Source organism: Anguilla rostrata, chromosome 10 (assembly GCF_018555375.3).
Source record: "Anguilla rostrata isolate EN2019 chromosome 10, ASM1855537v3, whole genome shotgun sequence".
Taxonomy (NCBI): Eukaryota; Metazoa; Chordata; class Actinopteri; order Anguilliformes; family Anguillidae; genus Anguilla; species Anguilla rostrata.
The window spans coordinates 43412712-43440428 of record NC_057942.1 but is presented as its reverse complement, the minus strand read 5'-3'; the positions used below and the strand labels follow the sequence as shown (position 1 = coordinate 43440428).

Genomic DNA, 27717 nt, shown 5'->3' with positions numbered 1-27717 from the left:
GCTACAAAGGGGAGCGTCGTGGAGGGGGCGGACGGTGACACACGCCACAGCTGGGACGCTCCGACACCACCGCCGTTTTTTTTCTCTTTTTTTTTGGTGTCTCATCGGATTTCAGGCCTTCAGAGGGGCCTGCATCTCCAAAGACTCATTCTGCAACGGGGCAGAGAGAGAGAGAGAGAATGTGTGTGAGAGAGAGGAAGAGAGAGGAGAGAGATGGAGAGGGAGAGAGAGAGAGAGAGAATGTGTGTGAGAGAGAGGAAGAGAGAGGAGAGAGACGGAGAGGGAGAGTGAGAGAGACAGACAGACCGACAGAGAGAGAGAGAGAGAGAGAGAGAATGGTAGTGGAGGACAGATGCTCAGTGAGGGCGTGCGGTACTGTAGCCCGACTCAACACAAGATGAAGGATATCGAGTTGCGCAACCCCTCTTCATGTTGTGTTGCAAGGCTGTGAATTTCACCCCCTATTCAGACTGAGACAAGACGAACCAGTCTGCCTTTGAAGTGCCGCTCTGATGTTACTGCTTTACATTATTTCTATCGTTATCGTCTCTGCTTTCATAGCTGTCTTTTTTTTATTGATGTATTTTTATTTTTTGTTCTGCATTCTCAAGTTTTCCTCTAGCATATTCATTCTTTTGTATTCTAGTGTGTTTCATTGCGGTTTTTATCAGTTATGACTGATGAATGAGCGTTCTGGATAATATTACAGACCCTCCATACTGTCTCATTAGCAGGTCTTCATCTGAGTTATTATATCACCCTTCACACAATTGCTGTAGCACAATGTGCAAAGAGTAGAACAAATAAAAGTTCTTAGTTTCTCACTAGTTGCATATTGCTTAAGTTCCAATAATTTTTCAGCATTTGGAATGCATTGTTTCATCGCCTCTTGTGAAATAAATTAAATGCAGTGTATAACACTGCAACTGGAATTAGCCAGTCTGACTCATCGCTGGCCAGTGACATCATAGTACTCTGGGGCATTTTTGTTTCTGTCCACCAGAGGGCGCCAGGGAGTGTTGTCACTGCCAGCCATGGCTCTCTTGATCTGCTGCTTTCATCCATCCAGCGCAACCTGGAAATCTCAGCCGACACACACCGGCGGTTTCTGTGGCGTAGCTCGCCCTGGGGTACGGGAGGGGCGCGTGTCTCGGCCAGACTTTGAACACGCGCGGTCCCTCGGGCCAAGGCTCTGAAGCCCCTGTTTCTCCGCGCCGCCTCCCAGATCGAGTAATATTATCCCGCGGAGATCGTAAACTCCGCAGATTAGACCCCGGCGTCCCCCCCTTTCCCCGCTGACACAGGGCGAGTGAGGAAGTTTATCCGGCCTGATGGGGCCCTGGGGCCCACTCGTGCGATCCATCGCGGGACCACTTGCGTTCGTTGCCCCGCTAATGCGAAACGCCTGTCCCAGACCTCCCTGCAGGACGCCCTGACCGCCATGACGGCGGCGCCATTAACCCGGGGAGGAAGAGCGGACATCGGCCGTGTAGGGGGGGCGGGGGCGGGGGCCGCAGGGGGGGGGCAGGTTGGTGGTGACATTGCTCCTCCTACTCCCAGCTCACTACACGGCAGTTTTACTTTGTATCGGCAACTCTTTTAGATCCTGCTCTGGCAATTCTTTTAGTTCTTCTTTTTTTTTTGTAGACTTAACACTCAAAGTTTATGTTCATATGTGCTCAGAAAGCAGATTCTTCTCTAAAATCCTTTTGCTGTAGAAGTGGACTTACAGCCTCCTTGCTGAAGGTTACTCTCCAGTGATCCGTGTCTTGTTTGCCACAGTAGTGGGCTACAGGAGAGCTGGCGTAGCAGATCTGCAGGGGCTTCTGCTCCAGAGCTCATCTCATGGGTGCAGATGGCTCAGCAGTAACACCAGGGGGTTTTATAAAAGCAAAAGCCATGTTCTCCTCAGAACTCAAACCAGGTTCATTCTGTGCCCGGGCCAGTGTGCTAACCAGCATTCCACAAACTGAAAGACGTACCGGGTCTTCTACGCTAAAGGAAAACAGTGAAATATATAAATCAGATGACCAGATCCTGCCATCTCTATTTCTGCGTGAGGATCCCCAGACCATAAAAAGACACACGTTTTTTTATCTGACGTGCCAGTCGTAGAGCTAGCGCTGCAACAGTACTGAGCGGGCGTCTGCGTGAAATTCACAACAAGCGCCCAAGATACCTCTCCTCTTCCCTCATCAAAGATCTGATCTGCCCGACTGTGCCTGGTACAGGGATTACCGCCCGGGAACCACTGACAGGAAGTGACAGGTGTCAGCAGGGATGTGACAAAAGAAATGTGGCCCAAAAAACAATTCCCTTGGCGGGGCAAATTCTCAGACTTGGCGTCTGCACTGCTCTGACTCATTAGAAGGAAAGAGACCTTCAGCTGTGTTCTGTTGTGGAGCGCGGGCGACCTGCTGGCGGTGTTCTGGCATGGCGGTCACACGGTCGGTTCTCTCAGAGGAGAGTCCCGTCCTGTCGCCATGGACACGGCTTTCCCGCACTTTCCACACACGCGACCATCGGGGTCGTTAAACAACGCCGGCGAACTTCGGCAGATATGTCCGCTGCCGTGTTTTTTTAAGAAAAAAAATCGCGTGTTTTATGTCATATCAGGTGCTTAACCGCCGCTCTTATTTACTGTAAAAAAATTCCAGCGACCGCAACAATTTATTTAAGAGTCCCTTGTAGGACCCGTGGTTGCTGTGTTATTTCGAGGGGTCTTTCTCGACAGCTTTGTGCACATGTAAATATTAAGGACCTGCTGGTCCCCCGGAGGCCCTGATGGGGTGTGATTTACGGGAGGTCACAGTGTTTTACTGTGAGGGGCAGAAAACAAGACGTCCGCTCCGCGCCCTGGACCGGGGAAGGTGACAGGAGATGAAAGGCGGCTCGATCCGAGGTGGGAAACCAGTGGGTTTTGGGTTCAAGGTCAGACCCGCCGAAGTGGTCGGTCCACACGCGTGTCTGGACGCTATTTCCAGCTGTGAACAGGCTGTCCTGGAACGCCAGAGCGCGGTTTTATCACACGTCAATAAAGTCCACTTCCCATCTGTCTCGGCGTTTACCGCTGTTCCAACGTGCTATTCAACTATTTATGCACAGCAGGCTTCGATTAAACTAGACATTTACTGATTAAAACGCGACCATGGAAAACTTTTTTCAGCAGGAATACTTGGAAAGTGTTTTTATTAGTCACGCTCAAGATGTAGTTGTATTTCGAAGTGTTTTCTCAGTGTAGCCACAAGGTGGCAGTAGACAACAAAAATTAACAAAAGCGAATAAAATGACGGTGGTGGTCCTCTGTTAACGGTCTTTGAAAGTCAAAGGCTGGTTAGAAATAAACAATACATTTGCTGGCATGTTTTTTCTGTAATGTTGTTGCTGCTTAAAGCATTTATTACTGAGATACAAAACTGCCGTCAGTCTGCAGATGTACACAAGCTTCTGTTCCCTGTCTGAGTGGGGAGATTATTCCACTGCGTTCATTCAGAGTATTTGTGTAGGATCCCTGTGAGAGACACAGTATTCTGGCTCTTCAAGCTGATGTTAGCCGGCCTGCTTCTCAGTCTGGACTTCTGAATCTGTTTCCTGACTTGATTCACAGGGGGGAAGAAACTGCAAGAAACAGGTGTTCAATTAAAAGAGAATGTTTCACTCCCAAAGACAGCTAACATAATTATCACGGTAGAGTAGAATTTTTTTTTTTTTTTCAAGTGGCCAACCATCATTGTGAAAGTTGCTGCAGAGTGAACACAAATCAAGTGGTTTATCACATATTTATTTATATATTTATTTATTGTTATCCCAATTTTTTTTTAATGGTGGGCTTTAATTTGTCCTTTTTGACCCATTCCAGCTCTCTTGGCATTTTATGAGCAAATGTGAGAGAAATATCTGTTTCCTGAATATAAATATGTTCCCAAATAACCTCAGAAAACCGTATTCCTATGAGTAATGAATTCAACAATTTCCTTTTGACTTCTGGTTGTGAATTTTCATTTCCTTTCCGCATAGTAACAGACTGAGGAGGCAGAGACATAATGAGGTGAAAGTAGACACTATTACCACAGAATAAGATGATCCATTGCTGCTTGTCTTTCAGAAGATTGACAGGCATCCTGTTTCTCAAAAGAAAAACAGAGCTTGGTTATTTCATTTGGTGTTAGTACGTGCTGCTTTGAAAATGTTTTTAAGTCAACGATCAAGCAAGGCATCGATCACTTAAAGGGGTACACGTGTAAAAGAGTCAATGCACCTGCCAAAATGGAAATGCCCATAGTCGGCTAAAGTACCAGGTGTGCTTACAGCTTTCTGATGAAATTTGAACTTGCAGCAAAGAGTGAAGCGGTTCCTCACTGTCTTGGTCAAAGTCTCAAATTGGCTCTCTCAATCTGTCCATTGAACATTGCATATATGATATATAAACAGTAGGGTTAATAAGGGCTTCCCTGAGCACCTGAGTGACTGTGTGCTGATCATTTCAATAGTCTCTCGGGTGAGCTCTCCTTCTTCAGTGTCCAGTGCTTAGAGATTCTGTGCAGCTCAAAAGTAAATGCACCCCATCATCATCATCAGCAGCAGCAACAGGTCACTCATGTGTATGCAGGCTAATGTATGCAGCCTGAGAATATGCGCTAATACCTCTATAATAGCTGTAACAAAGAATGTTACTGGGTGCTTTGATATTTCGGGCACGCAGTAAGAAGCAGCGTTAGATACCTCCCTGTTACGTTTCCCCTGGGACCTATAGCAACAGAAACCTGCGGAGGTGAACGAAAGTCGGGCGTGCTGTGACACGCTCGGATCTGGGTCTGGATTAGTGCCGACAGTGGCCAATCGGAAGGCATGTGTCAGACGAAGACGCCGCGCGCCGGAGCCTCCCGTCTTCAGACGCGTTTCGTGGCGGGAGCCGTGAGGAGGGGAAGCCTGGCTACAGAGCGCGCGGCGGCATGATCTTATCCGTTAAATACTTTTCAAGTATATTCATTTATAGGAGAAAAGCGGCTTCCAGCAAGTTTGCTTTCGATCTGCGGAACACCCAAATGTCTGGCACTGCTGCTTTATTGTTGGGACATTGTTCCCTGTTATGAACCCAGGCTCAGTGCCCAAGCCGAGATTCCCGTGCTATATCATCTAATGGCGTAATGCGTTCTGAGAGCCTGGTGATGGCTCAGGACACGGGATAGCATTAGATCAGGGATGAATGTTATTACAACATCTGAAATACCGCAGTGGGACCTCTGGAGAGGATTCGTTTCCTTCACTGAATAGTTGGCTACAGTATTTGCAATATCTAATTTCAAAAACAAATAGAACTGCTAAAAGAAATCTGATGACACTGAGACCCCTCACCCACAGGTCTACTTAAAAATGGAATGGCCAAGAAAGTGTTTACAAACGGTCATAAATCTAGTGATACATATGAAATGGCATGGTCTAGCTTCCAGGAGAACAAATTATCCTGCTTTTCCCAACTCCCACCCCTTGCAATATAGGCCTGTGTGCCATTCCAGGTGACGTGCATGATACATTATGTCATTACGCACATCGATTTGTGTCAGTTCTGAGTTTGGAGTTAATTTAAGGAACTGGGGTCAAATTATGTTAAATTGCGTTTCATTCATTCTAACACCATTAGGCTAATGATCACATGTCTCAGCACACAATCACGCAGTAAATGTGTTACTTGTCAACTCGTCAGCCAGTATGGATTTCAATTATCTTAGCAGCAGGGTAAGCTAAATGACTTACCCGCGCGTGCCAGCGCTGCGCTCTGGGACCCCTGCAGGCCGATGGCGCGTGCTGCCAACAAGCTGAAACACAGGATAAATGTTTGGGCCACGAGGTGTCAGGTGAATTTAACTTGTGCTACCTCTCTTCCTGGGGGTAAAGCAGGTTTAATGATAAAACGGGTTTAAATGATAAAGTAATTAACTTCATACGCATCAACCTCGGTAGTTTTAAAGACGTAATTTAATTTTTGGCGACAGCTAAATGCAAAGGTTGATTGGCTTTATTTAGAGAATAATTATGTAAATAGGCATACGGAATTCTTCACTCCACAGATAATAGTTATTGACTAAGTAAATCCCCATTATCTGACGACATGTTTCGGATAAATTCGTATCATTCCCTGATACCTTCATTTATTTACTGCAGCCAAACTAAAACGATTTAGTTTATTATAGTCAATTAATTAGTCCTGCTTAATTAATTAATTTTTATTTAGCTACTTTTCGATGCCTCCTGGGAGTGTTGCTATATTAGTCTGAGTAGCTGGAGCAATCTCAGCGTCTCCATCTGGGTGGATTGGAATCCCTTTATCCTCTTAACTCTAATGTCCCCCCGTTCTCTTCCTGGCCATTTAACAAATTCCCAAATCAGACGAAACGAGAGAAACTGTGTGGCGCAGCTTGTATCCGCACTGTAGCCGACCGGGTTCTGCGACACATCCCGTGGATTCGTTGAGCGATTTATAAAGAATACTTAGGTTGTCATGTCCGAGTGTGCGCTTGTTCTAGTTGTCGTCGTTCGGGCTGCGCATTTTACTGATCTTTAGTAGCTTGTAATCGCATCAGTGTCAAACCCCCCAGTTCCCCTCCGACCGCGAGAAAGGATCGAACGTCTGTTTCCTAATTTATTTGCTGTTCTGTGCGGGATTTACCGAGTCCGATCACGGGAAAGGACTGGTTGCCCTCACATGCGTAACTTTTAGTATCCAATATCTTTTGTTAATCTTTCTGTTTTTTCGAAGTACTGCTACATTTTACTACGGTGGGTCAGTTATGCCTTTTTGAACTTTAAAAACTTTATGCTCGCAAGACATGGAGTTTCCCTACAAATTAAGAAACGCAGTATTGCTTTCGCTTGTTATAATTTGTGTGGTCGACGTTTCGTTTTGCGCAAGGAGATCCAATGTGAGAAAATCTGGTAAGTTCCCAAGGTTTATTCGTGTATTTATATGTCTGAACTAATTGAATATTGTAAGGGATTTGAGCAGATCCAAGCAATTTCATGCATATCGATAGGGCAAAACAGCGTAGGTACAGTTGCTACACCAACAGGATACCCGGCTGTATGTTTATTGAATTGCCTTAATTTTAATTCACGAGAAGCTGACTAGGTGGTGGGCACTGTGCGTCAAGGAGATGGCTAACTACATGAATGATTGTTTCCCATCAATGAAGCGCCTTTTCTGGTCATATTAGCTACCCTGGGACTGCAACTCGTTCTCTGCCCTTCCAAATGTCATCGTCGATGCAAAGTTAGTACTGTTAATTCAACATCTCCCTCCCCTCCTCAAAATCTAGCGTAGCCTATATAAAAAAATGCGATTGCGCTGATGATTCGCGCTAATGGAAGCCTTGGCGGCTGGATTGCGGTGATTTAAGAGGCGGTAACCTCTATCTGTAATAAAATAACAACGAACCCTAATGAGCAAAATTTGTTTAATTACTGTGGATTCTGAAACTATTTGACGTTCCTCTAGACTTCTGGCACTCGTCTCCTGACTGACGGAATTTCACAGTTCGTTCAAATTTCTGTCCTTGACACGGGGTCGCTAAAGAGTCACCTTCCCCCTAATGAGGGGGTTCGGGGACATGCCCTCTCCACAGAACCTCCAACATTTCTGGTGGCATTTCTACCCCGGCAATGTAAAGTCAAAAACGCCTGTGCAAATCTATAGTTTATTTAATTGAAGTATGCAACCAGGGCCTATGTTAGCTGCTTTAAACTAAGAACAAACTGCTGTGTACAAAATGCAGTCAGTAGATGATCTATCGGATGAGAATGCCGCTTGTTACTCAATGTGGGAAAGTTGAAACGTGACGCAGCATGTAATGATTAAACATAACATATGGTGCACAATGAATTTGCACACTTCATAGTGCAATTCTATAACTTACATTGAAAACATGTGGCATAGCGAATTCTATGTTCTGTCAGTTTTAATACAGCCTCCTGCGATGAGGCTGAATGTCAGTGCCTGAGTGTCCGGCTAATATAATCCCTCGGCCATTGTCATGTCCGTTGAAGTCTGGCGGTGTGGGAGTGATTAGAATCCATTAAAGGGAGGCATGTGTACAAGTCAACTTAATTACGGTGCTCAAACATCAAAAGAGCTCGTCGGGCTCTTCGTTTGATTTCAAAGCGGCGAGTATTTAACTGGTGTATGGGGAGTGTCTGCACCGTCCGATGTAGTTCCAGTCTTTAGTCTGTCATTTTAGAGTCAGTACTAATGGGATATTTGATGTGACAGCTCAGGAAAGAATAAAAAACTGAGGCTGCTGGAGAGAGTTAACATTTGCTGAAAATTTTTCTTGCTTTTATCTCAAATGTGAACAGTTCTGTGAAGGAACTTTAATGAGCTGATTCAGAGGGCGAACGAAGGACCCTGTGATAAACTGGCTAGGAGCTGCCTGATTGTGGAAAAAACCGACTAAATCACCCTGTAGTTTTCCTTGCCTTCTTATAAAAATAAAATTTGAATTCCTTTCACTGGAAGCAGTCTAAGTCTCTAGTGGGGCCGTCTGAAACAAGGTTTTGTGGTTGGATTCAGACAGTTTGTAATACGAACTCCACCATTGGTTGCGACTCATGTCATTATTTTATAAACTTGCTGATTGCTTACTGTATACACAGGCCTGACATATTGATCGACAGAGCTGTGCTGCCACAATATGTACTCACATGACTCAGAAGTCACATGTCTTTGATGTGATCATTCTGCTCTATAGCCAGGTCCACAGAAACAGAAAGGCTCAATGTAGGTCAGTGATGTTCGAAAATCAATAACGGTTGCAAATAGAAAAGCTAAAAAATGTTATTGAAGTTGCACAGCCGTAAGCTCTGATGAGAATAACATAGGGTGTGGGTGGTCATGCCCGAATCTAAAATGGTTAGGTTAGATACGGTGTTAGATGCCTTTTGGTCAGAAGGATCTGGGCTTGGAGCATTGATACATTTTCAGGGATTGATGCTCTTGGGAGTAGGGCGTGGCAAAGTGCACTGTTGTACTTGGCAGTTGAGTTTTCTCTCCCCTCCCCGAAGCCCCCCCCACCCCCCTTTTTTTTGGCACATACATGCACATTTCATCAATATTGCTTGAAGTCTGCGTTCTCTGTTGAGGGAATAAAGCATAGGCAGCAGAGGTCTTTTTCAGAAATATAATGCAGTGTTTTGCTTCTTACTGCAGACATCATTCGGTTGTTGTTGTTTTTTTTATTTAAATTTGGCAGGGTAAAATAACTTTCAGTTTTTTCTGAGCTGCCCAATGTGCTTATGTAGTGCTGTATATACTATTCGACCAGCGGAAGTAAACATCCTGTCATGTGCTTCCTCCACCCATGAGCTCAGCCAGCTGATTACACTAATTAGTTCCACCTCAGGATGGCAGAATTGTGTTAATTAATAAAATCCAGATGATTGGAACAAAGTCCTGGGGAGGACTTTTACTTTCCGGACCTGGATTTTCCACCTCTGCATTTGGGCAGGGGGCGTAATAGACATTGTCCTTAAAAACAGAACGGATTCTGTTTATTAACTCTGTTTATTAAAAAAAAAAAAAACTGTGACATTTCACTTTAGAATAATTTGCTACACCTGTCTGCGCCAAGGTTGAGCTATGGCCCTGGGAGCTCCCGGTAAAAGTGGATTTTAAAATAAGATGCACTACGTTTCCATGTAAAATTTGGGTAATTGCCTGGAACTGTAATTACAGGTATCTGTCTACCTCTCGGTCAAAATGATGAAACTGGACTTGCGAAGTGGATGCGAACAATATTTCATTTCATTTTAAATTTCACTGCAGTGAGTGACTGGGCAGATTTTTTTTTTGATGTGGGCTACGTTTACCCCATACACCAGGCCTGCCCAACCCTGCTCCTGGAGGTCTACTGTCCTGTAGGTTTTTACTCCAACCCTGCTCCTGGAGGTCTACTGTCCTGTAGGTTTTTACTCCAACCCTAATCTGGCACACCTGACTCTACTAATTGCAGCTCAACAAGGTCTCTAGCTGTTGAATGAGGTGTGCTTTGTTGGGATTGGAGTGGAAACCTACAGGACAGTAGATCCCCAAGAACAGAACTGACCTTAATAGAAAATTACAGAAAATCCTCCACCATTACATACAGAACATCATCAAATCTATCAGTCTATTGTTCACTCTTTCTTTTATGTATCCTACTACCACTTTAAGTCTTCTATCCCTACAATCAACAAACAAGTAACAGCTGTGTCCTCCAAAACAAAAGTTGTTAAATTGTCAATGACGTTATACTAGAACCCTTTCACTCTAGTATTCAAACAAACAGCTACCCAAACAGACCTTAGCTGCCTTGCAGATTTCTTTGAAACGTCTGTCGCTGCTTCATTTCATTCAGCAATCCACCAGCCGAGCTGGACAGTGCGGTCCAGAACTCAGTGGAGTGGGCTCAGCTGACACAAGCAGACCGTAGGCACCCGGTTGGCTACACAAGCCATTACCAAGTAATGAGGCTGAGTGTGGTTTGCCGTCCGAACCCCTTGCTCCCTGGGCGATGTCAATTGTAACTGCATCTCTCTGTGGGGATCCTGGCCACAGCAGACACCGGGAAGGTCAGGATAGAGTGCTGATCATGGGGAGCATCGTTTTACCTTAAAAAAAAGTGCCTTTGCTGGATATGCTTCTTGGAAGCTATATGAGATGGAACACAGAACTGCTGGAAGTTTTTGAGTCTGTCGAAGCTAAACCAAAAGCAAAATAGTGCCTGGTGCTTTTCTGTCACTGAAGTATGTTCCATGTTCACATTTTTTCAAGGTTCAAGCAGAAATTCAGATCGTCCCTTAGTTGACAGTGTTCAGGAGTCTCGTCTCTCATCATCTCTCTGTGAGGGAAAGCATTGCTCTGGTTGCAAAGAAGCGTGATGCCCTCTAATATCTGTGTCACCCAGGTGGTGAATTTCCTTGAATTTTAATGTCTTTGTAAATCTTCCATAAGTCCATTTTTATTAAAAAAAAAAAAAAAAAAAAGTGGATTTGCTTGACGAAGGAGCGACGTCAGTGTAGAGTGTTTATCTGACGTGTGCATGTCTGGTCTTGATGCATCCCTGGTGCGGTCAGGTTTGCTTTCGTGTTTTGTGCTCAAGTGTCACCCTCTGTGGCATTGTGGAAACGAAACGCGGGCGTGTCGCTGTCCGTTCTGATTGGCTCATGTGACCTGAAATCTTGGTGGTTTGGGAGGACCCCTTTCCTTCCCTATTCCGTCTGCTGTTCTTCATGGTCAGGCCAATGGCCAGATTGCTTCTGAGGGGTTATTTTTTATTGTGTTCAGAATGCATTATTGTTTCTTTTTTGGGTTTGTTTTCTTTGAGCTGCCGTGACTCGAGTGGAATGCGCAGAGGTCAGAATAACCAACGTAATTTTCTCTGGTGCCAGAATCTCCGGTTCCAGTGTGAAGCCACAGAACCCATCCCCGAGAGAATTAAATGTATTCTGAATAGAGCTGGAATGGAAATGAGAATGAAACATATAGCTTTTGACCCATAAAATACAATAAACACACAAACTATTTAAAGTGTTTGCCTGCAGCCAAAACAATTCTGATGATGTGATGAACACACAAAAAATCTTATAATATCGGAAAATAAATTAGAGGGAACCAAAAGAGAAGGGCATTGAGATTACAAATTGAGTCTAATTTTATTAAATCCTGGCTGAGGGTGTGAGCTTCCATGTTATCCGCTGGTTTTTGATGTTTTGTTTGTTTAAGAGTGTTCTGGAAATATCAAACAGGTGTAATGTTTTAGCTAAGCACAGCTATCTTACATTCACATTCCAATTAATGGCTTCAGTTTGAGTATTGGTAGAACAGAGGTTGCTTCACCAAAATTTCAGTGGTTGGGTACCCTTAAGGCTACCAAGTATTAGGGCTATATACTGAGAACATTTTTTATATACTATAGATTGATGTCTGTGTTTGCTTTTTGGATTTTTCCTGCCACAATGGCCCATTAGTAGCTTTACTCTTGATGATACATTTCCTGGCATCCACATTGCCTTTGCTTGGGTGGGTTGAGCCTAAAAGATGTTAAAAAAAAAAAGTTAAAATTTGCAACAATAATGTATTTGACTTAAGAAGATGCATCCAGGTTTACATGCGTAAGCTGTAAGTGCAGAGCGATTAAGAGCATGTTTGGAAGCGGCAGTAGCTGGGTTGGGCTGCTGGTTGGAGAGCGAGGGCAGGGCCCCATACCGGTGCGCGCGACACAAAAAGAAACAAGCGATTAAACACGACTGCTTTCAAACTGGCCGGTCCGCATGCCACTGCTGTCATCCCCGCCTCTGTCGTAGTGCGCTGTCATCCTTTTAATTGGTAGCTGCTTGCTTAAATGAAATATCGCCGCTCCTCAAACATAGAATGTCTGGCGGGGGGTTTTTCTTGTCCGCTGCTGGTTCTTGTCGGGGCCGGAGCGGGCAGATCTGCCGGCCTGCGACCGTGTGACTGTGTCCCAGCGGGCGGGCTCAGAGAAAACGGACTCGGATCTGTGAGAACACGGCGCGCCGCTCACACAGACAGCCGAGCCCATGCTCACAGCCTGGCTGCTTGTGTGAGAGTGCCATATGTACTGAATGTGATTTGGGGAATCATGGAAACTGTACGTTTTACATTACATTACATTACAGGCATTTGGCAGACGCTCTTATCCAGAGCGACGTACAACAAAGTGTATGTGTTTTAATTAATGCCGCTTGTAATTTAAAAAAATAAGTGGCCTTTGGCCATTGACAGTGCTGATGTGCTGTATGAAACTGTTCTCCCATTGCTGCTGTTACTACCCTCCCACTGTCTCTTTATTAAATCCCATTTCGGTTTAATGTACAAAGGTGAAACCTCAGTAGAATGCATTTGTCTGTATTTCCATTTTGCTTTTGGCTGCCTCTTTCTCCCTGCTTAATTAAAGCATGTAGATAACCTTGCGTCCGTCCCAAAATGGTGCCTAATTTCAGTGGCTTGGGTCCATGTAATTAGAGCCTTTAAATCTATCACTGTTACAGCTGAATTTTGCGGACCCCCCCCCCCCCCAGGAGATCCGAACCGCGGCGGACAGCGATGGATAGCAGGCAAAGCCCGCCGCAGAGCAAGTCCCGCTCAAAGTTTCGCTTTTCAAACAGCAACTGCTTTAAACTGCCAACAGTCTGACTGCACGAGAAGCCCTTCCCGCCTCGCCGCCCCGCCCCGCCCCGCCAACGACCCCCCCCCCCCAAACCGCCAGAGCGTTAACTGCACACCGCCATCTCGGCCCATTTACGCGAGTTGCCGCGGCGTCGGCCCCCCAACATCTGCCGCTCGGGGTTTGGAGGACGGTGAAGTCACCGGAGCGGTTCATGCCCTGGGCCACAGCGCGGAGCCGGCAGCTCCGCCAGAGGGTCACAGCGCGGAGCCGGCAGCTCCGCCAGAGGGTCACAGCGCGGAGCCGGCAGCTCCGCCAGAGGGTCACAGCGCGGAGCCGGCAGCTCCGCCAGAGGGTCACAGCGCGGAGCCGGCAGCTCCGCCAGAGGGTCACAGCGCTCTCCCACAGCCGAGATCATCCGCCTGTCCATCGCTGCTCTCTCACGGAGCGATGGCCGCCGTGGCTGGCTTTCTCCTCTCACCGTGCTGAGGCCCGCTATTTTCAGCGACGCTCAAACGAAAATGTTTCTCTGAAACGGCAACGTGCTCGTTACCTCTGGGGAACGGAAGGAGTAAAAACGGACAAAGAGAAGAGTCCAGACACGAGGGGTGCACTACGCATCAGCCTCAAGCAAAGCTGAGCCAAGGCTGTCTGGGTTTGCTCAAAGCCCCAGCGTAAGACAAAGTCTGTGCTGCCATTGTGACCAACAGGGCTTTGTGTGTGTGTGTCGCGCTGTGTGTGCCACAACTTTGTGTTCGATGAATGTGTTTTCATGTTTGCTTGGAATTCAATGGATCCAAATTTAAATGTGTTTTAGCCATTTTAAAAAGTGGAATCACAAAAAATTATGAATCAGGCAGGAATTAAAAAAAGGTTCATTTCGTGTGAATTATCAAACAGTTGTGATCAACCGGATGTGTTTAAAAACGGTTGCCATTTGCGTGTGATTAGTTTTTGCCCTTGCTTTTGTCTCCTCTTCTCTCTAGCTCTCTGCCTTTTCTGCTTCGCTCTCTCTCTCTCTCCTCTCTCTCTCTCTCTCTCTCTCTCTCTCTCTCTCTCTCTCTCTCTCTCTCTCTCTCTCTCTCTCTCGCAGATCGGCTCAGTCCGCCGCTGGACATCCAGCTGGAGGCGCTGAACTGCACGGCGTTCGGCGTCCGCTGGAGGATGCCCCGCCGGCACGTCAGCACCATCACCGGCTACAAGGTACCGCCCGCCGCCTACCGCCTACCGCCCGCCGCCGCACGGCTCACGCGTCATGGCTAAAGGCTCCGCGCGCTTCACCCCAACGGCTGAAAGCAGCTTTCCGACATTCAGATTGTGTGTGGGGGGGGGGGGGAGGAGTCTGAACGCACCGAAACTGACATTCTAAAGTCCACACCCACTTTCTGCAGCAGTTGGCCAAGTGTGCATCAAAATGGTTCCCCCTACTTTTAAAATTTTACAAATGAATAATACTGTATTTCACGTATTTTTTTTACTTCGCAGATCCTGTGCGTGTACATGATTACATCCTTGTGAAGAGTCTGTTCGTGCTCTTTATAGATGGATGTGGGTTTTTCTGAGTGCACGCGGGTTAAGTTTCGGCTCCAGGACCCGCCCCGCACCCTGGCCCACACAGAATAAATTGGGATCCTGAGGGGGAAAGGGGTTAGGGTTGAGCGAGAGCAAATCGACCTCGCTCTCTTATTTGTAACCGAAATGAGTAGTGACATTTTCTGCCCCCCTCCCTCACCAAAAAGGATTTATTAGGTCTGGCGTGAAGCACAGCTCATAAAGTCCAGCCTGTTCTGAGTAAACATTTTCCCTCCAAACTCACGCCGTTGAGTTGTGGTTTGGTTCGCATGTTCAGTCAGCTCTTTGCACAATGCTTAGAACTGTAAGATAGCGGTAAGATACTGTACACACGCACGCACGCACACACGCACGCACGCACGCACGCACACACACACACACGCACATCCAGGTTAGTTGGTTATTGCCAGTATAGGCTTTTAAAGGCATCCAGCACAAACAAAAATGTGTTTTAGTTGGAAGTTGTTTATCAAGATTTTTCCATCTGTATTTCGAGACGGCACTGGTTGAGCATCTCACATTTCCGTTGTTTTGATTCTGTTTGTTTGTTTGTTTGCGTTTCATCGTGTTCTAATCGGAAACAAATGTGGCAGAGCATTTTTAATGTCCCCCGTGGCTTCTGGGAAGTTTCTAAATTAATGGTGCCCCCTCCGTAACTCCGGCAAACCTTTGCAAAGGCCTTCATTTCGGATCGTTTTCCTCTGGACTGCGGCTCTCAGGAGAGACTGGCGGACCTGAGAGACCGGACACGGGCGAGTGCGCCTTGTGTTCAGCTCGGTCCTCCGGGGTTTTCTCCCGCTCTTCCAGCTCCACTGGCTCCAAAAGGGATAGAATATACAGGCCTCTTCTGGTCCCGAATCACACCCAGGTGGATTTAAGTTTTCAGTGGAAGAAGAACAGAACATGTCCTTAAAAAAGTAAAACCTCATACCATACATGTAGGGATACATTTTTGATGAGACACTATTCGACTCGCTGGGAGATGATCGAAGAAGTGCGAAGACAGTTTTTTTTTTTTTTGCATGACTCAAGAAGGAAAAGTGCCACACACTTCCCTGCACATAATCCCTGAGGTAGGGTTTTTGAACCAGTCACTGGCTAGACTCACACTGAAGGAAGAAAATTATGATTACATAACAAATCTGGTATCAGTGAATTTTTAGAAAAATGAAGTCTACGTCTGCATGTTTGTATTATCAGAGACTTCCCAGCCTTCTGTAAAGTCACTCAGGAGATACAGCGGCCAAAGAAAACAAGCAATGTTTCTCAGAAATCCTCCAAAGTCCAAGACCCCATTCCTGACTGTGCCTGCCTCAGATGTCTGAGTTTCACTGAGTACTCTGGCACCGTTACGAAGGGTCATATTCTACGCGGTGGCCTTAAGGATCTCAACAGCAGGCCCACAACTGGGGTTCAAAGAGACTGTATGCAAGTTTACACTAGCAGGCAGCAGGCAAGGGGTTTGAGAGCTGCAGAAACGGTGACTGATTTCAGTTTTGGTCCGACTGTAATTCACCATGAATTTGCACTGCGGAAGGAAAAAAGAAAAAAAAAAAGCAGAGTAATCCTCCTCGTAGTAGACCTCTCGATCTCTCCCACGTTTGTGTGGGCGGATCTTTTAAAAGCAGCAGCTTTAGCTTCGCTTCTGAGTTTCATGTATCTGTTGAAGTGGAGGGTTAAGTGTTAAAGTGGAGGGTTAAGTAACGTGTGAAATCTATTGCACCGATATGCTTTTGCATCGGTTGTAAAGCGCTTTGGATAAACGCGCTATATAAATGCAGTCCATTTCATGTCATTAGCGAGATGCGGTTCGTGGGCTTACTCCGCTTCCAGGAGTGCGTTTCTAATCGCAGAAAGGAAGGAAGTCGTAAGTTTGGCGTGTCTTCGTACCCTGGGCTTTTAATGAATTCCGCCCTGACTGGTCAGTCGCGGCTCGTTGGGTGCATATCGTCTGTGGAACGGGGCGAAGCTCGCTGCCTAATCGTTTGTTTGCGGAGGTCATGTTTTGGTCTGAAGAGGGTTTAATATTAATCAGTTCCACATTATGTTTCCCCGTGTAGACCATATGTTACCGTTAAGAAGATTAGAGGGGTGGCACAAATCAACTTAGGTGCTCATTTACCCTGACAGAAACAACCATTTATTTAACCATTACGTTGGCTCCAGTTCCGGTGTTATGATGTACCGATGTAATTTTCTGTACCGTTCCAAACTGCGATCATCTGTACTGTCTTAAGTACAGTTTATTAGCAATTTTAATTTATTGACTTTGCAGCGAGAGGTATAGCAATGGTAATATTCTGTCAATTTAAATGAGAAGCATGTGAAATGTGTATCAAAAACTGTGGAACGGCTTAATCTGGTCCCTCCAAAGCAAATCCATTCTGTCTCCTCCTGTCTCCCCCCCCACACTCTACAGAACTTAACTGTGACTGCATCTCTATTTGCCTTTCCTTTTTGGCTCCCATTATATTCATTTAGGATCATTTCATCCAGACGAGAGGTCAGGTGAAGACTGCAGTGTATCTTAGTAAAATCAGTCCTGTGCTATTATTAGTCTGTGCCTTCCAGATGAGCTGAACATTATGACAATCATGTGACTCACCATCTTACCTTCTGCAGTGCTAATCAAACCGTTTGGTGAAACTTTATGGAGGATTCTGGACCGGATGTAAAATCTTTTTTTTCAGAGCGCTACTTTAGTACTGATCAGCTTGGGGAGAGCTTGCCCCCTTTGTCTTCATACAGTGTGTTAATCATAAAATACAGTCCACACACATACAGGTAGCACAACAGGTGAATTTAGAGGAGGGGAGACTGAAAGATGGCACCTGAGGAAGGTTAAAAACATTTCAGAACAAGACGGGGCCTACAAGGTACGAGACCACTACCTCTTCTGACTGGCAACGGTGTAGCCGGGGTTCGAAAGGAGGGGCGGGGTTTGTGTCTCACTGAGAGAGCTGTGACTGGGTGGAGATCGGGGATGGACGACAGTGATTGGCCCTTCTGTGATTGATGGCAGATGACAGTGCGTGTGTGTCTGTACTGCATACAGGTGTTCTACACGGAGGTGAGGAGCGGTCGGCCCGCAAGCTCGCCGGTCACCTTGGAGGTTCCGCTCAGCCTGGAAAGCCTCACCACCGTGAGCTCCCTGTTCCTTACTAAGCCTTCAGAAGGCCTGTGTGCACTGTCCATCAAGTTAGATCAGTGGTAACCAACCTTGTTTTTGCAGATTCACTCCAACCCTAACAAAGCACACCTTATTCAACAGATAGAGCAGGGCTACCCAGCCCTGTTCCTGGAGATCAACCATCCTGTAGGTTTTCAGTACAACCCTAACAAAGCACTCCTCAAGAGCTAATTAGTTGAGCTGTTGAACTGCTAATTAGCATAGTCAGGTGTGCCAAATTAGGGTTGAAATGAAAACCTGCAGGATGCAGAAACAGAGTTGGTTACCGCTGTACATTTGATGGAGAATTCCACTGAAAGTCTGATTTGTTTTCATGAAGTATGTAGACTCTGTCCTGAGGCCTTAACAATGCATGAAGGATGATGTAAACCTCACTGTGTATGCATTGTTTGCGTAGTTATGTTTCACTTTGTCAGTTTCACAAAAAATTGCCTTCCCCTTTTCTTTGACAGAGTTTCACCTTAAGTTAGAAATACATATTTTGTGTTCGTGCAGCGGAAATATGGCCTGTTATGGATTGTTAAAATATCATCGTCAGCCGCATGTATCAACAGAGTTACAAATGAGATTTTCAGCAGTTCATGTGCCGTGTATATTTTGTGGAGGTTATTTATTGGTGTTATAGAAGCCTGTATAAAGCACTGACACAGGATGTTTTCTCTTGTTTGCTCCCAGGGACAGTTTGATGGACAGGCCAGCTTTGTAAGTGCCCTTTCTTTCCTCAGCGCTTGTTTATTTTTTGGCGGTACTCTGTTATCACCACAGTTCATTTTCACTCTAACCGCAACAGTGAACTTTTCACTGATATTTATGACAGGAAGGGTATTAAAGAGCAGTCAGGAAGTGAAAATCACCTAAATGGAAAAAAAACTAAACAAAACAAAAAATGATGTTATTAATGTCTGATGTTATTAATGCCAGCTGTCGGTGTTTGTGGCGTGTTGTGATTGGGTGTTTCTGGGTGGCTGTGCTGTGATTGGCTGTTTCTGGGTGGCTGACTGTGCTGTGATTGGCTGACAGGACGTGGAGGTCGGGGGTCTGAGAGTGGGCACGCTGTACCGCGTCAGTGTGGGCGCGTACGGTTGGGCCGGCGAGGGACGACCCAGCATGCCCCGGGACGTCCGCACCGCGTCGCTGGGTGAGTCGGCTCACTTCCTGTCCCCTTTTCTGTCATACACCCCCCCCCCCCCCCGCCCGGACCGAGCGAACCCCCCCGTCCCATTCCGCAGGCACTGAAAGGCCACCTGCTACACCACAGTGTCCCTGAGCCCCGGTCCACATCGGGCCGTGAAATCAACGTCTGCCTTTTTTGTCTGATTTTTTTGTGAAAAGGGAGAGGTGGATAGATTGTAATGGCCGGTGAGAGCGGTTTGAATGAGGGGGTCCGGAGGGTGCGGTGCGTACCCGCGCGGCTCAGACCGGGCCGGGGCAGGGAGCGCTCGCCACAATGCTAATGATAGCCCTGCGCTCTGACGCTAGAGCTAATGCGCTCTCATCACGGGCACTTCATCACAGTCAGGTCCCTGCATTATCTCTATTAGCAAAGGATTTTTGAATTATACAAAAAAAAGAGTGACATTTTTATGTGGTGGATTTTTATGACTGTCAGAGGGACCTGTTGCAGCTGTTCGAAATGAGCGATTGTGAGATTCAAATGGGAATGTAATGTAATAATGAATGGAAAAAAAACTGCTTAAAAAAGGTGCTTTTCTTTTGATGAGGTAGTATGTACAGAAACTGAAATATCACTCCCAAAAAAAGAGAAGGCATGTATTATAAATAGCAATTAAAACCCCAGGATGTTGATGTATTTTGATATTTTTCAGAAAAATTTCACAAAATGGCCATGCTTTCACTGGTATTGTTGTGATATGAGTCAGATTGAGTGAGTCAGATTTGATGTAGATGCAAATGGAGGCTCTGATCTTTTTCTTGTCCCTCCCCTGCACAGATAAGTGCATGCCCCCATCTCCCCCCACCCAACCAGGGGTCAAAGTGGTGTCGGACACAGAGCTTGCGTTGTCATGGCAACAGGGCGAAAGTGAGGGAAGTTCACCGGTCCTGCACTTCCTGGTGGCCTATATCAGGTGAGAGTCCATGAGTCTCTATGGTTAGTCTATACTCTATGGGAGCCATGAGTCTCTATGGTTAGTCTTACTCTATAGGAGCCATGAGTCTCTATGGTTAGTCTGTACTCTACAGGAGCCATGAGTCTCTATGGTGAGTCTGTACTCTACAGGAGCCATGAGTCTCTATGGTGGGGTGATTTTGAGAGACTCACAAGCAGCCGCTCGTTTGTCATGTATGACATCACAGAACTATACATCGGCTGTGACATTTGACCCCATGGTAGACACCCATGTGATGAATAAATGTACAGGGCAAGGCGTCCGGCTCTGGCTAAAGCTGTCTTTCCCCTCTCTCTTTTGTATTGGGAACACTTTTGTATACGTGCTGCTCATTTTCAGCCATTGTGTTGCAGTGCTCTGTTTATACAGCTGGTTTTATGGGCAGAAAACCTCAGCTGGAGGGTTTGATTACAGTCATAACAACAACTGAGGAAAACTAAATCAGGATAAACAAGAGAGACAGAAGTGAGAACATGTGTCCGGGCTTAAACCCAGTCACGTGGCGGAGAGCCCGAAGGCAGAGGCCGCTGCTGCACAGGCTGATGGGAAATGGTCACATGACCTGGGCGTTATCCAAGTCTGCACCACCAGGTACCCGCTATCTGAGAGTAAAACCAAACGTAAACTTGCTGTTCCTTACTAACGATGACAGCACAGACTCACAGGATCGGAGTCAGTGGCCACACGATGCGTCTTTGACTCATGAATGACAGACGAAGACCGTTCTCATGTCCCTGTATGAGATGCTTCGCTGTGGTCCGATCCACAGATTTGCTGGTGATGTTGTTTGCATGCTGTGTAATTAACTGGGGGAAAAATGTGGGCAGATAAAGATATCGTCCTCCAGCAGAACTGCACCCCACCCCTCGTCTAGTAAACTGTTCATCATCACAAACACCAAATACCTCCTTTACTCAGGCTCATAATTATGATGTCATAATAAACAGGCCTACTGTTTATGCGAAGCGTTTGAGCCAATCAGAAAGCTTGACATGCACTGTGTCCGATGACTGCGTCTCTCCCTGGATGGTCGTACCCACAGCCAACTAGCCCGGGAACAGTTCTTCTTAAAAAAAAAACAAAACAAAACAAAAAACAAAAAATAAAAGCCATCAAAGCCTTTGCTCGGCCCGCCAGTGTAGCTCTCTGTGTACAGAGCGGGATGGATAGGGGCAGCGCGCAGACCAACAGGAAGAGACCGAGGCAGCGGGCAGACCAACAGGAAGAGACCGAGGCAGTGGGCAGACCAACAGGAAGAGGCCGAGGCAGCGGGCAGACCAACAGGAAGAGACCGAGGGATGACCCCAGAAGGGTTCGGTCCCGCGGATGTAAACACGGAGCCGATTGGTTTGCGTGTGGCGAGCGCTGCGGAGCGCCGCGGGCGACGGGAAGTTCAGACCAGCGGAGGAGGAGGCGGCGGAGTTGAAAGGAGGGGGTAATTGGAAACGCATGCCTCCCCCCCCGCCCCCGCCCCCCTCCCCTCGAGGCAGACGAGCGGAGACAGAGCAGTCCCGCCGGGGTATCTGGGAAAGCTGAGAAGCTCTGTGGAGTCGCTGTTAGTCTGCGAGAAAAAAGGCGTTGTTCCCCAAGCGCGTCGCGTGTGAGAAGCCAAAGATTCACAGCTCACAATATATAATCCCTTCTGCTGGCATAAACAGCGCAGGCCTGAGACATGGACGAGGTGAAGTGACGATGTCATTTTGTTTGTTATTGTTGTGCTGCATTGGCGTGACGTCGGATGCGCTCCGAATAGACAGCCAGTGAAAAAATGAATCACTGACTGTAGCTTAGGCTCAAAGGGCTAATGTGTGCAAAAAAAATTTGTTCTAATATGAGTCAACACTAAACTCAGAGTAAACTGGACAGGATGTGTCCTAAAGAAATTAGTCTATTTGGAATTTTTTTTTTTTGTTTTTTTTTTTTTGTTGCATCAGTCGAGTGTTTTGGGAAACAGACCCTTTTAATCTCTCTGCAGCGTGAATGTGGAAAACGGAGATGAAATCAACTTAGTTTCACCACTCTGAGTGTTCCTCCATCAGGGATCAAGCCCTTGCCGTGAGCTATCTGGGATAAAGTGCTAGCGTCTTTTTCCTGGATTAAAGCCGTGTGTGTGTGCGCAGTGTTACAGTGTGTGGTCCGTGTGTTAGCATTGCACATCTGTCACTTTAGGAATGAGCGCCACATCTGCTTTTGAGCACCGTGAACCGTTAGACGGTTATGCTCTGTGTGCAGAATGCTTCTACACCGGGCAGAGCTAAATCCCCCATGGCAAAGGCGCTTCCTGTAATCCAGGTCTCTGATAATGTCAGGGTAGTAGTAAAACCATGGCAACCAGTTTCTGTGTCACCGTGACATTCTGTTCGGCTGCAGGCCTGCTTATTGGGTTGGGGCACTGGGTCGTACCCGTTCACCAGTCAGAGGGCACCTGCTGTCAGTCTTTGTTGAAGCCTTGACGCAGACCAGAGGGAGTTGAAGCATTTACAGAACAATGCAGTGGGAATGTTTGCCTGACCGCAATCTGATATTCAGAATTTTTATAATTTTTTTTTTTTAGTCATCCCAACAGAAACTTGTCTTAAGTGCTGCCAGCTATAGAGTGGAGTTGAAAAGGCAGAAATGCAGCGTGGCATTGTGGGAGACCACACGCGTCCTGTCCCCGAGCCCGGCCGACCTTTGACCCCTTGCGATGGATAATGCGGGCCATTATGTGTGTCACAGGGGACGTGCGAGGGTCTCATGGCCTGGGTTATCACACGCTGAAAAGGGAACAAAAGGATTGAATGAGGCGACACAGATAAGGGGTCCAGAGCTGAAGCGACAATGTGTTGCATTGTGGGACATCTGACTGCCTTGCATAGAATGACCTAGAGAGAGAGAGGGGAGGGGCCAGAATTTGGAAGCGTATGAAAGAGATATTTTATATTACTGGTCCTCTTTGAATCCTGGTATGTAATGTGAATTCTGCATTTGCAAACTGGGTTATTGGACCTGGTGAATGCAGACATCTGCTTTGCCTCGTTAATCGTGACCTGCTGAATGTGAATCATTGTGAAACTGCCCTTGTGTTCAGTGCAGAAAGCCCATGTGTGCCAATTATGGGCTCAGTGGTAAAGATGTTAATTTGAGTGTGTGTGATGTCTGGCACTCACGAATCAGAGCCCTGACCCTTGACCTCTGACCCTTTACCTCTGAACCCTATTCCTGTAACTTCCTTTAGTGCAGCCAGTTCCTCAGTAAACAGTCAGCTGTGACATTGCGTTGCACTCTTGACTGCAGCCAGACCTATGACCCTTGACCTCTGACCCTTTACCTCTGAACCCCATGCCCTTAACTTCCCTGAGTGCGGCCAGCTCCTCAGTAAGCAGTCAGCTGTGGCACTGAGACGCACTCTCGACTGCAGCCAGACCTCTGCGGACCCTGGTCTTCCTCTTCCTCGCGCGTGTCGGACGCTGGCGTGACCCTGGACACGGATGCCGCGTTTGTGGCGGTACGCTGCGCGGTACGTGGCTGGCAGGCCGTGCGCGGGAAGGAGCAGTGATGTCATACGCTGCAGGCAGAGCCGGAGAGTGAAGCTGAATGTGCCGGAGTGCACGGAGCGCACGTTCAGACTGAGTGCGTTTGATGGATTACACTGAAGCTCTGGTGTTTACTCAACAGTTTACTTTAACTGGGAACAAAAGGGAGAAGGAGGGGGAGAAAGAGAGAGAGAGAGAGCTGGAGGGAGTGGGAGAGGCAGAGAAAGAGAGGGAGAGAGAGGAAGGTGTTTGAGAGCGAGGGAAACACTCTTCGCCCCCCCACCCCCTGGTATTGGATCGGAGCATCTAGGGTGATTTCTAAACTCGCCCCCCCCCCCCACCCGCCTTGGCACACATCCTCCATCGACCCCGCTGTCTTTCCCTCCCCCCTGGTGCCCTCTGGGTCTCCTGCTTCCAGGGGGTGGGGGTGGGGGGGGGGGGGGGGGGGGGGGTGACCTTGCGGAGCACTGGGTTCTCATGGCGACCGGCTGGCTCGTGTACAAACCCAGCGTTCTGATTCATAACCAGTTCTGCCCATTAAATATGCAGCAGCGCTGAGATCTGGCTCAGTGGCTGTGGATTCTCAGCACATTGCTCATGTTGTCCTGTTGATGCTTTTTAAGTTAAAAGGTGACAAATATATTTTAAACTGCGCTTTGGGCTGAGGGGGGGGGGGGGTTATTCATAAAGGTTAGCGACAGCTTTTCCACTGCAATAAAGGCTGACACCATCAAACACCTGCATTCTACAGTTTATAAACACGGGTTACCAAAGGTTTTTAAACTTCTTGAGGTTTTATATCACACCGCTGTCTGACAGCGCTCTCTGGAGATACCAGCCTGGGTATTCCGGAATGTTCCAGAAGTCTAAATCCCTGCGACCGCGTTCCTCAGGCCCGAGCTGGACACCGAGTGGACGTCCATCCGGGAGCCGATCGCAGCCAACTCCATGGTGCTGAAGGGCCTGAATCCGGACACGGAGTACCAGTTTGTGGTCCGGGCCGTGAACACCCACGGGGCGAGCCCGCCCAGCGCCATCAACAGCCCCGCCCGCACGCTCGGTGAGTCAGCGCGCTCGCGTCCCACCCGGGACACGCTTCTGCAGAAAGGAACCGAGCGCCGCAGGTTTCCTGCTGGACATGGGGAGTGTGTGTGTGTGTGTGTGTGTGTGTGTGTGTGTGTGCGCGTGTGCGGTGTGTGTGTGTGTGTGTGTGTGTGTGCGCGTGTGCGTGTGTGTGTGTGTGCGGCTGAGTGAGTGTGTGTGTGTGTGTGTGTGTGTGTGTGTGTGTGTGCGCGTGTGTGGGTATACGTGTGTGTGTGTGTGCGTGTGTGCGTGCAGGTGGGTGTGCGTGTGTGCGTATGTGTGTGTGCGTGTGTGCGTATGTGTGTGGGTATACGTGTGTGTGTAAATATCAAGAATAAAATAATACAAATGAAAAATAACGTTTCAGGTAATTTAAAAACATTTTAATTTCTTGAAGAAATATGGATATATATTGAACATTCTTTTATGGCCATTGGTACCCATGCTACAGTAGAAAAAATTTGACTCATTCAAAATCATTAACAAACCTGTGTCCTAACCATTTTTCAAGCTGCTGAACACAGCCGTGAACTTGCCTTTACCCTCAGACTTACGGTTTTCCTAACCCTAACCCTAATTTGGGCCCTTAGCCCTAATTGAAGCCATTGGTAGATTGGAAAACTTCAGAAAACCCATTTAAAATTGATTAATAAACAAGGTAAATATCAAGAATAGAATAATACAAATGAAAAATAATGTTTCAGGTCTTTTAAAAACATTTTTATTTCTTGAAGAAATATGAATATATTGCACATGTTGTTAAAGGCCATAGGTACCCATGCTACAGTAGGAAATATTTGACTTGTTCAAAATCATTAACAAACCTGTGTCCTAACCATTATTCTAGCTGCTGAACACAGCCGTGAACTTGCCTTTACCCTCAGACTTACGGTTTTCCTAACCCTAACCCTAATTTGGGCCCTTAGCCCTAATTGAAGCCATTGGTTGATTGGTAAACTTCAGAAAACCCAGTAAAAATTGATTAATAAACAAGGTAAATATCAAGAATAGAATAATACAAATGAAAAATAAAGTTTCAGGTCATTTAAAAACATTTTAATTTCTTGAAGAAATATGGATGTATATTGAACATTCTTTTATGGCCATTGGTACCCATGCTACAGTAGAAAAAATTTGACTCATTCAAAATCATTAAAAAACCTGTGTCCTAACCATTTTTCAAGCTGCTGAACACAGCCATGAACTTGCCTTTACCCTCAGACTTACGGTTTTCCTAACCCTAACCCTAATTTGGGCCCTTAGCCCTAATTGAAGCCATTGGTAGATTGGAAAACTTCAGAAAACCCATTTAAAATTGATTAATAAACAAGGTAAATATCAAGCATAGAATAATACAAATGAAAAATAATGTTTCAGGTCTTTTAAAAACATTTTTATTTCTTGAAGAAATATGAAAATATTGCACATGTTGTTAAAGGCCATAGGTACCCATGCTACAGTAGGAAATATTTGACTTGTTCAAAATCATTAACAAACCTGTGTCCTAACCATTTTTCAAGCTGCTGAACACAGCCATGAACTTGCCTTTACCCTCAGACTTACGGTTTTCCTAACCCTAACCCTAATTTGGGCCCTTAGCCCTAATTGAAGCCATTGGTAGATTGGAAAACTTCAGAAAACCCATTTAAAATTGATTAATAAACAAGGTAAATATCAAGAATAGAATAATACAAATGAAAAATAATGTTTCAGGTCTTTTAAAAACATTTTTATTTCTTGAAGAAATATGAATATATTGAACATGTTGTTAAAGGCCATAGTGCTACAGTAGGAAATATTTGACTTGTTCAAAATCATTAACAAACCTGTGTCCTAACCATTTTTCTAGCTGCTGAACACAGCTGTGAACTTGCCTTTACCCTCAGACTTACGGTTTTCCTAACCCTAACCCTAATTTGGGCCCTTAGCCCTAAATTAAGCCATTGGAAGGTTGGAAAACTTCAGAAAACCCAGTAAAAATTGATTAATAAACAAGGTAAACATCAAGAATAGAATAATACAAATGAAAAATAATGTTTCAGGTCTTTTAAAAACATTTTTATTTCTTGAAGAAATATGAATATATTGCACATGTTGTTAAAGGCCATAGGTACCCATGCTACAGTAGGAAATATTTGACTTGTTCAAAATCATTAACAAACCTGTGTCCTAACCATTATTCTAGCTGCTGAACACAGCTGTGAACTTGCCTTTACCCTCAGATTTACGGTTTTCCTAACCCTAACCCTAGTTTGGGCCCCTAACCCTAATTAAACCCATTGGAAGGTTGGAAAACTTCAGAAAACCCAGTAAAAATTGATTAATAAACAAGGTAAATATCAAGAATAAAATAATACAAATGCAAAATAACGTTTCAGGTAATTTAAGAACGTTTTAATTTCTTGAAGAAATATGGATGTATATTGAACATTCTTTTATGGCCATTGGTACCCATGCTACAGTAGAAAAAATTTGACTCATTCAAAATCATTAACAAACCTGTGTCCTAATCATTTTTCAAGCTGCTGAACACAGCCGTGAACTTGCCTTTACCCTCAGACTTACGGTTTTCCTAACCCTAACCCTAATTTGGGCCCTTAGCCCTAATTGAAGCCATTGGTAGATTGGAAAACTTCAGAAAACCCATTTAAAATTGCTTAATAAACAAGGTAAATATCAAGAATACAATAATACAAATGAAAAATAATGTTTCAGGTCTTTTAAAAACATTTTTATTTCTTGAAGAAATATGAATATATTGCACATGTTGTTAAAGGCCATAGGTACCCATGCTACAGTAGGAAATATTTGACTTGTTCAAAATCATTAACAAACCTGTGTCCTAACCATTTTTCAAGCTGCTGAACACAGCCGTGAACTTGCCTTTACCCTCAGACTTACGGTTTTCCTAACCCTAACCCTAATTTGGGCCCTTAGCCCTAATTGAAGCCATTGGTAGATTGGAAAACTTCAGAAAACCCATTTAAAATTGATTAATAAACAAGGTAAATATCAAGAATAAAATAATACAAATGCAAAATAATGTTTCAGGTCTTTTAAAAACATTTTTATTT

General features: G+C 45.8%; 1 protein-coding gene and 1 long non-coding RNA gene across 6 annotated transcripts in view; one reads left to right on the top strand and one right to left on the bottom strand.

Moving 5' to 3' along the window:
* The window catches only part of LOC135233600 (pikachurin), a 65082-nt gene that overhangs the window by 17083 nt on the left and 20282 nt on the right, over positions 1-27717 (top strand). For 3 of the 5 annotated variants that reach the window (XM_064297323.1, XM_064297324.1, XM_064297325.1), the window contains 6 exons: positions 14248-14357; positions 17782-17868; positions 18592-18618; positions 18937-19054; positions 19868-20003; positions 24454-24620. In XM_064297323.1, coding sequence (XP_064153393.1) covers positions 14248-14357; positions 17782-17868; positions 18592-18618; positions 18937-19054; positions 19868-20003; positions 24454-24620 — 645 coding nt within the window. Of the gene's footprint in view, positions 1-6325; positions 6934-14247; positions 14358-17781; positions 17869-18591; positions 18619-18936; positions 19055-19867; positions 20004-24453; positions 24621-27717 lie in introns of those variants that run through there. The other 2 variants (XM_064297322.1, XM_064297321.1) reach the window with 1 other exon arrangement.
* LOC135233604 (uncharacterized) lies at positions 2676-6143 on the bottom strand. The gene is made up of 3 exons (XR_010323883.1): positions 5755-6143; positions 4069-4121; positions 2676-3618 (listed from the first exon to the last, which is right to left on the bottom strand). It is a non-coding gene; the product is annotated as an uncharacterized LOC135233604 (long non-coding RNA).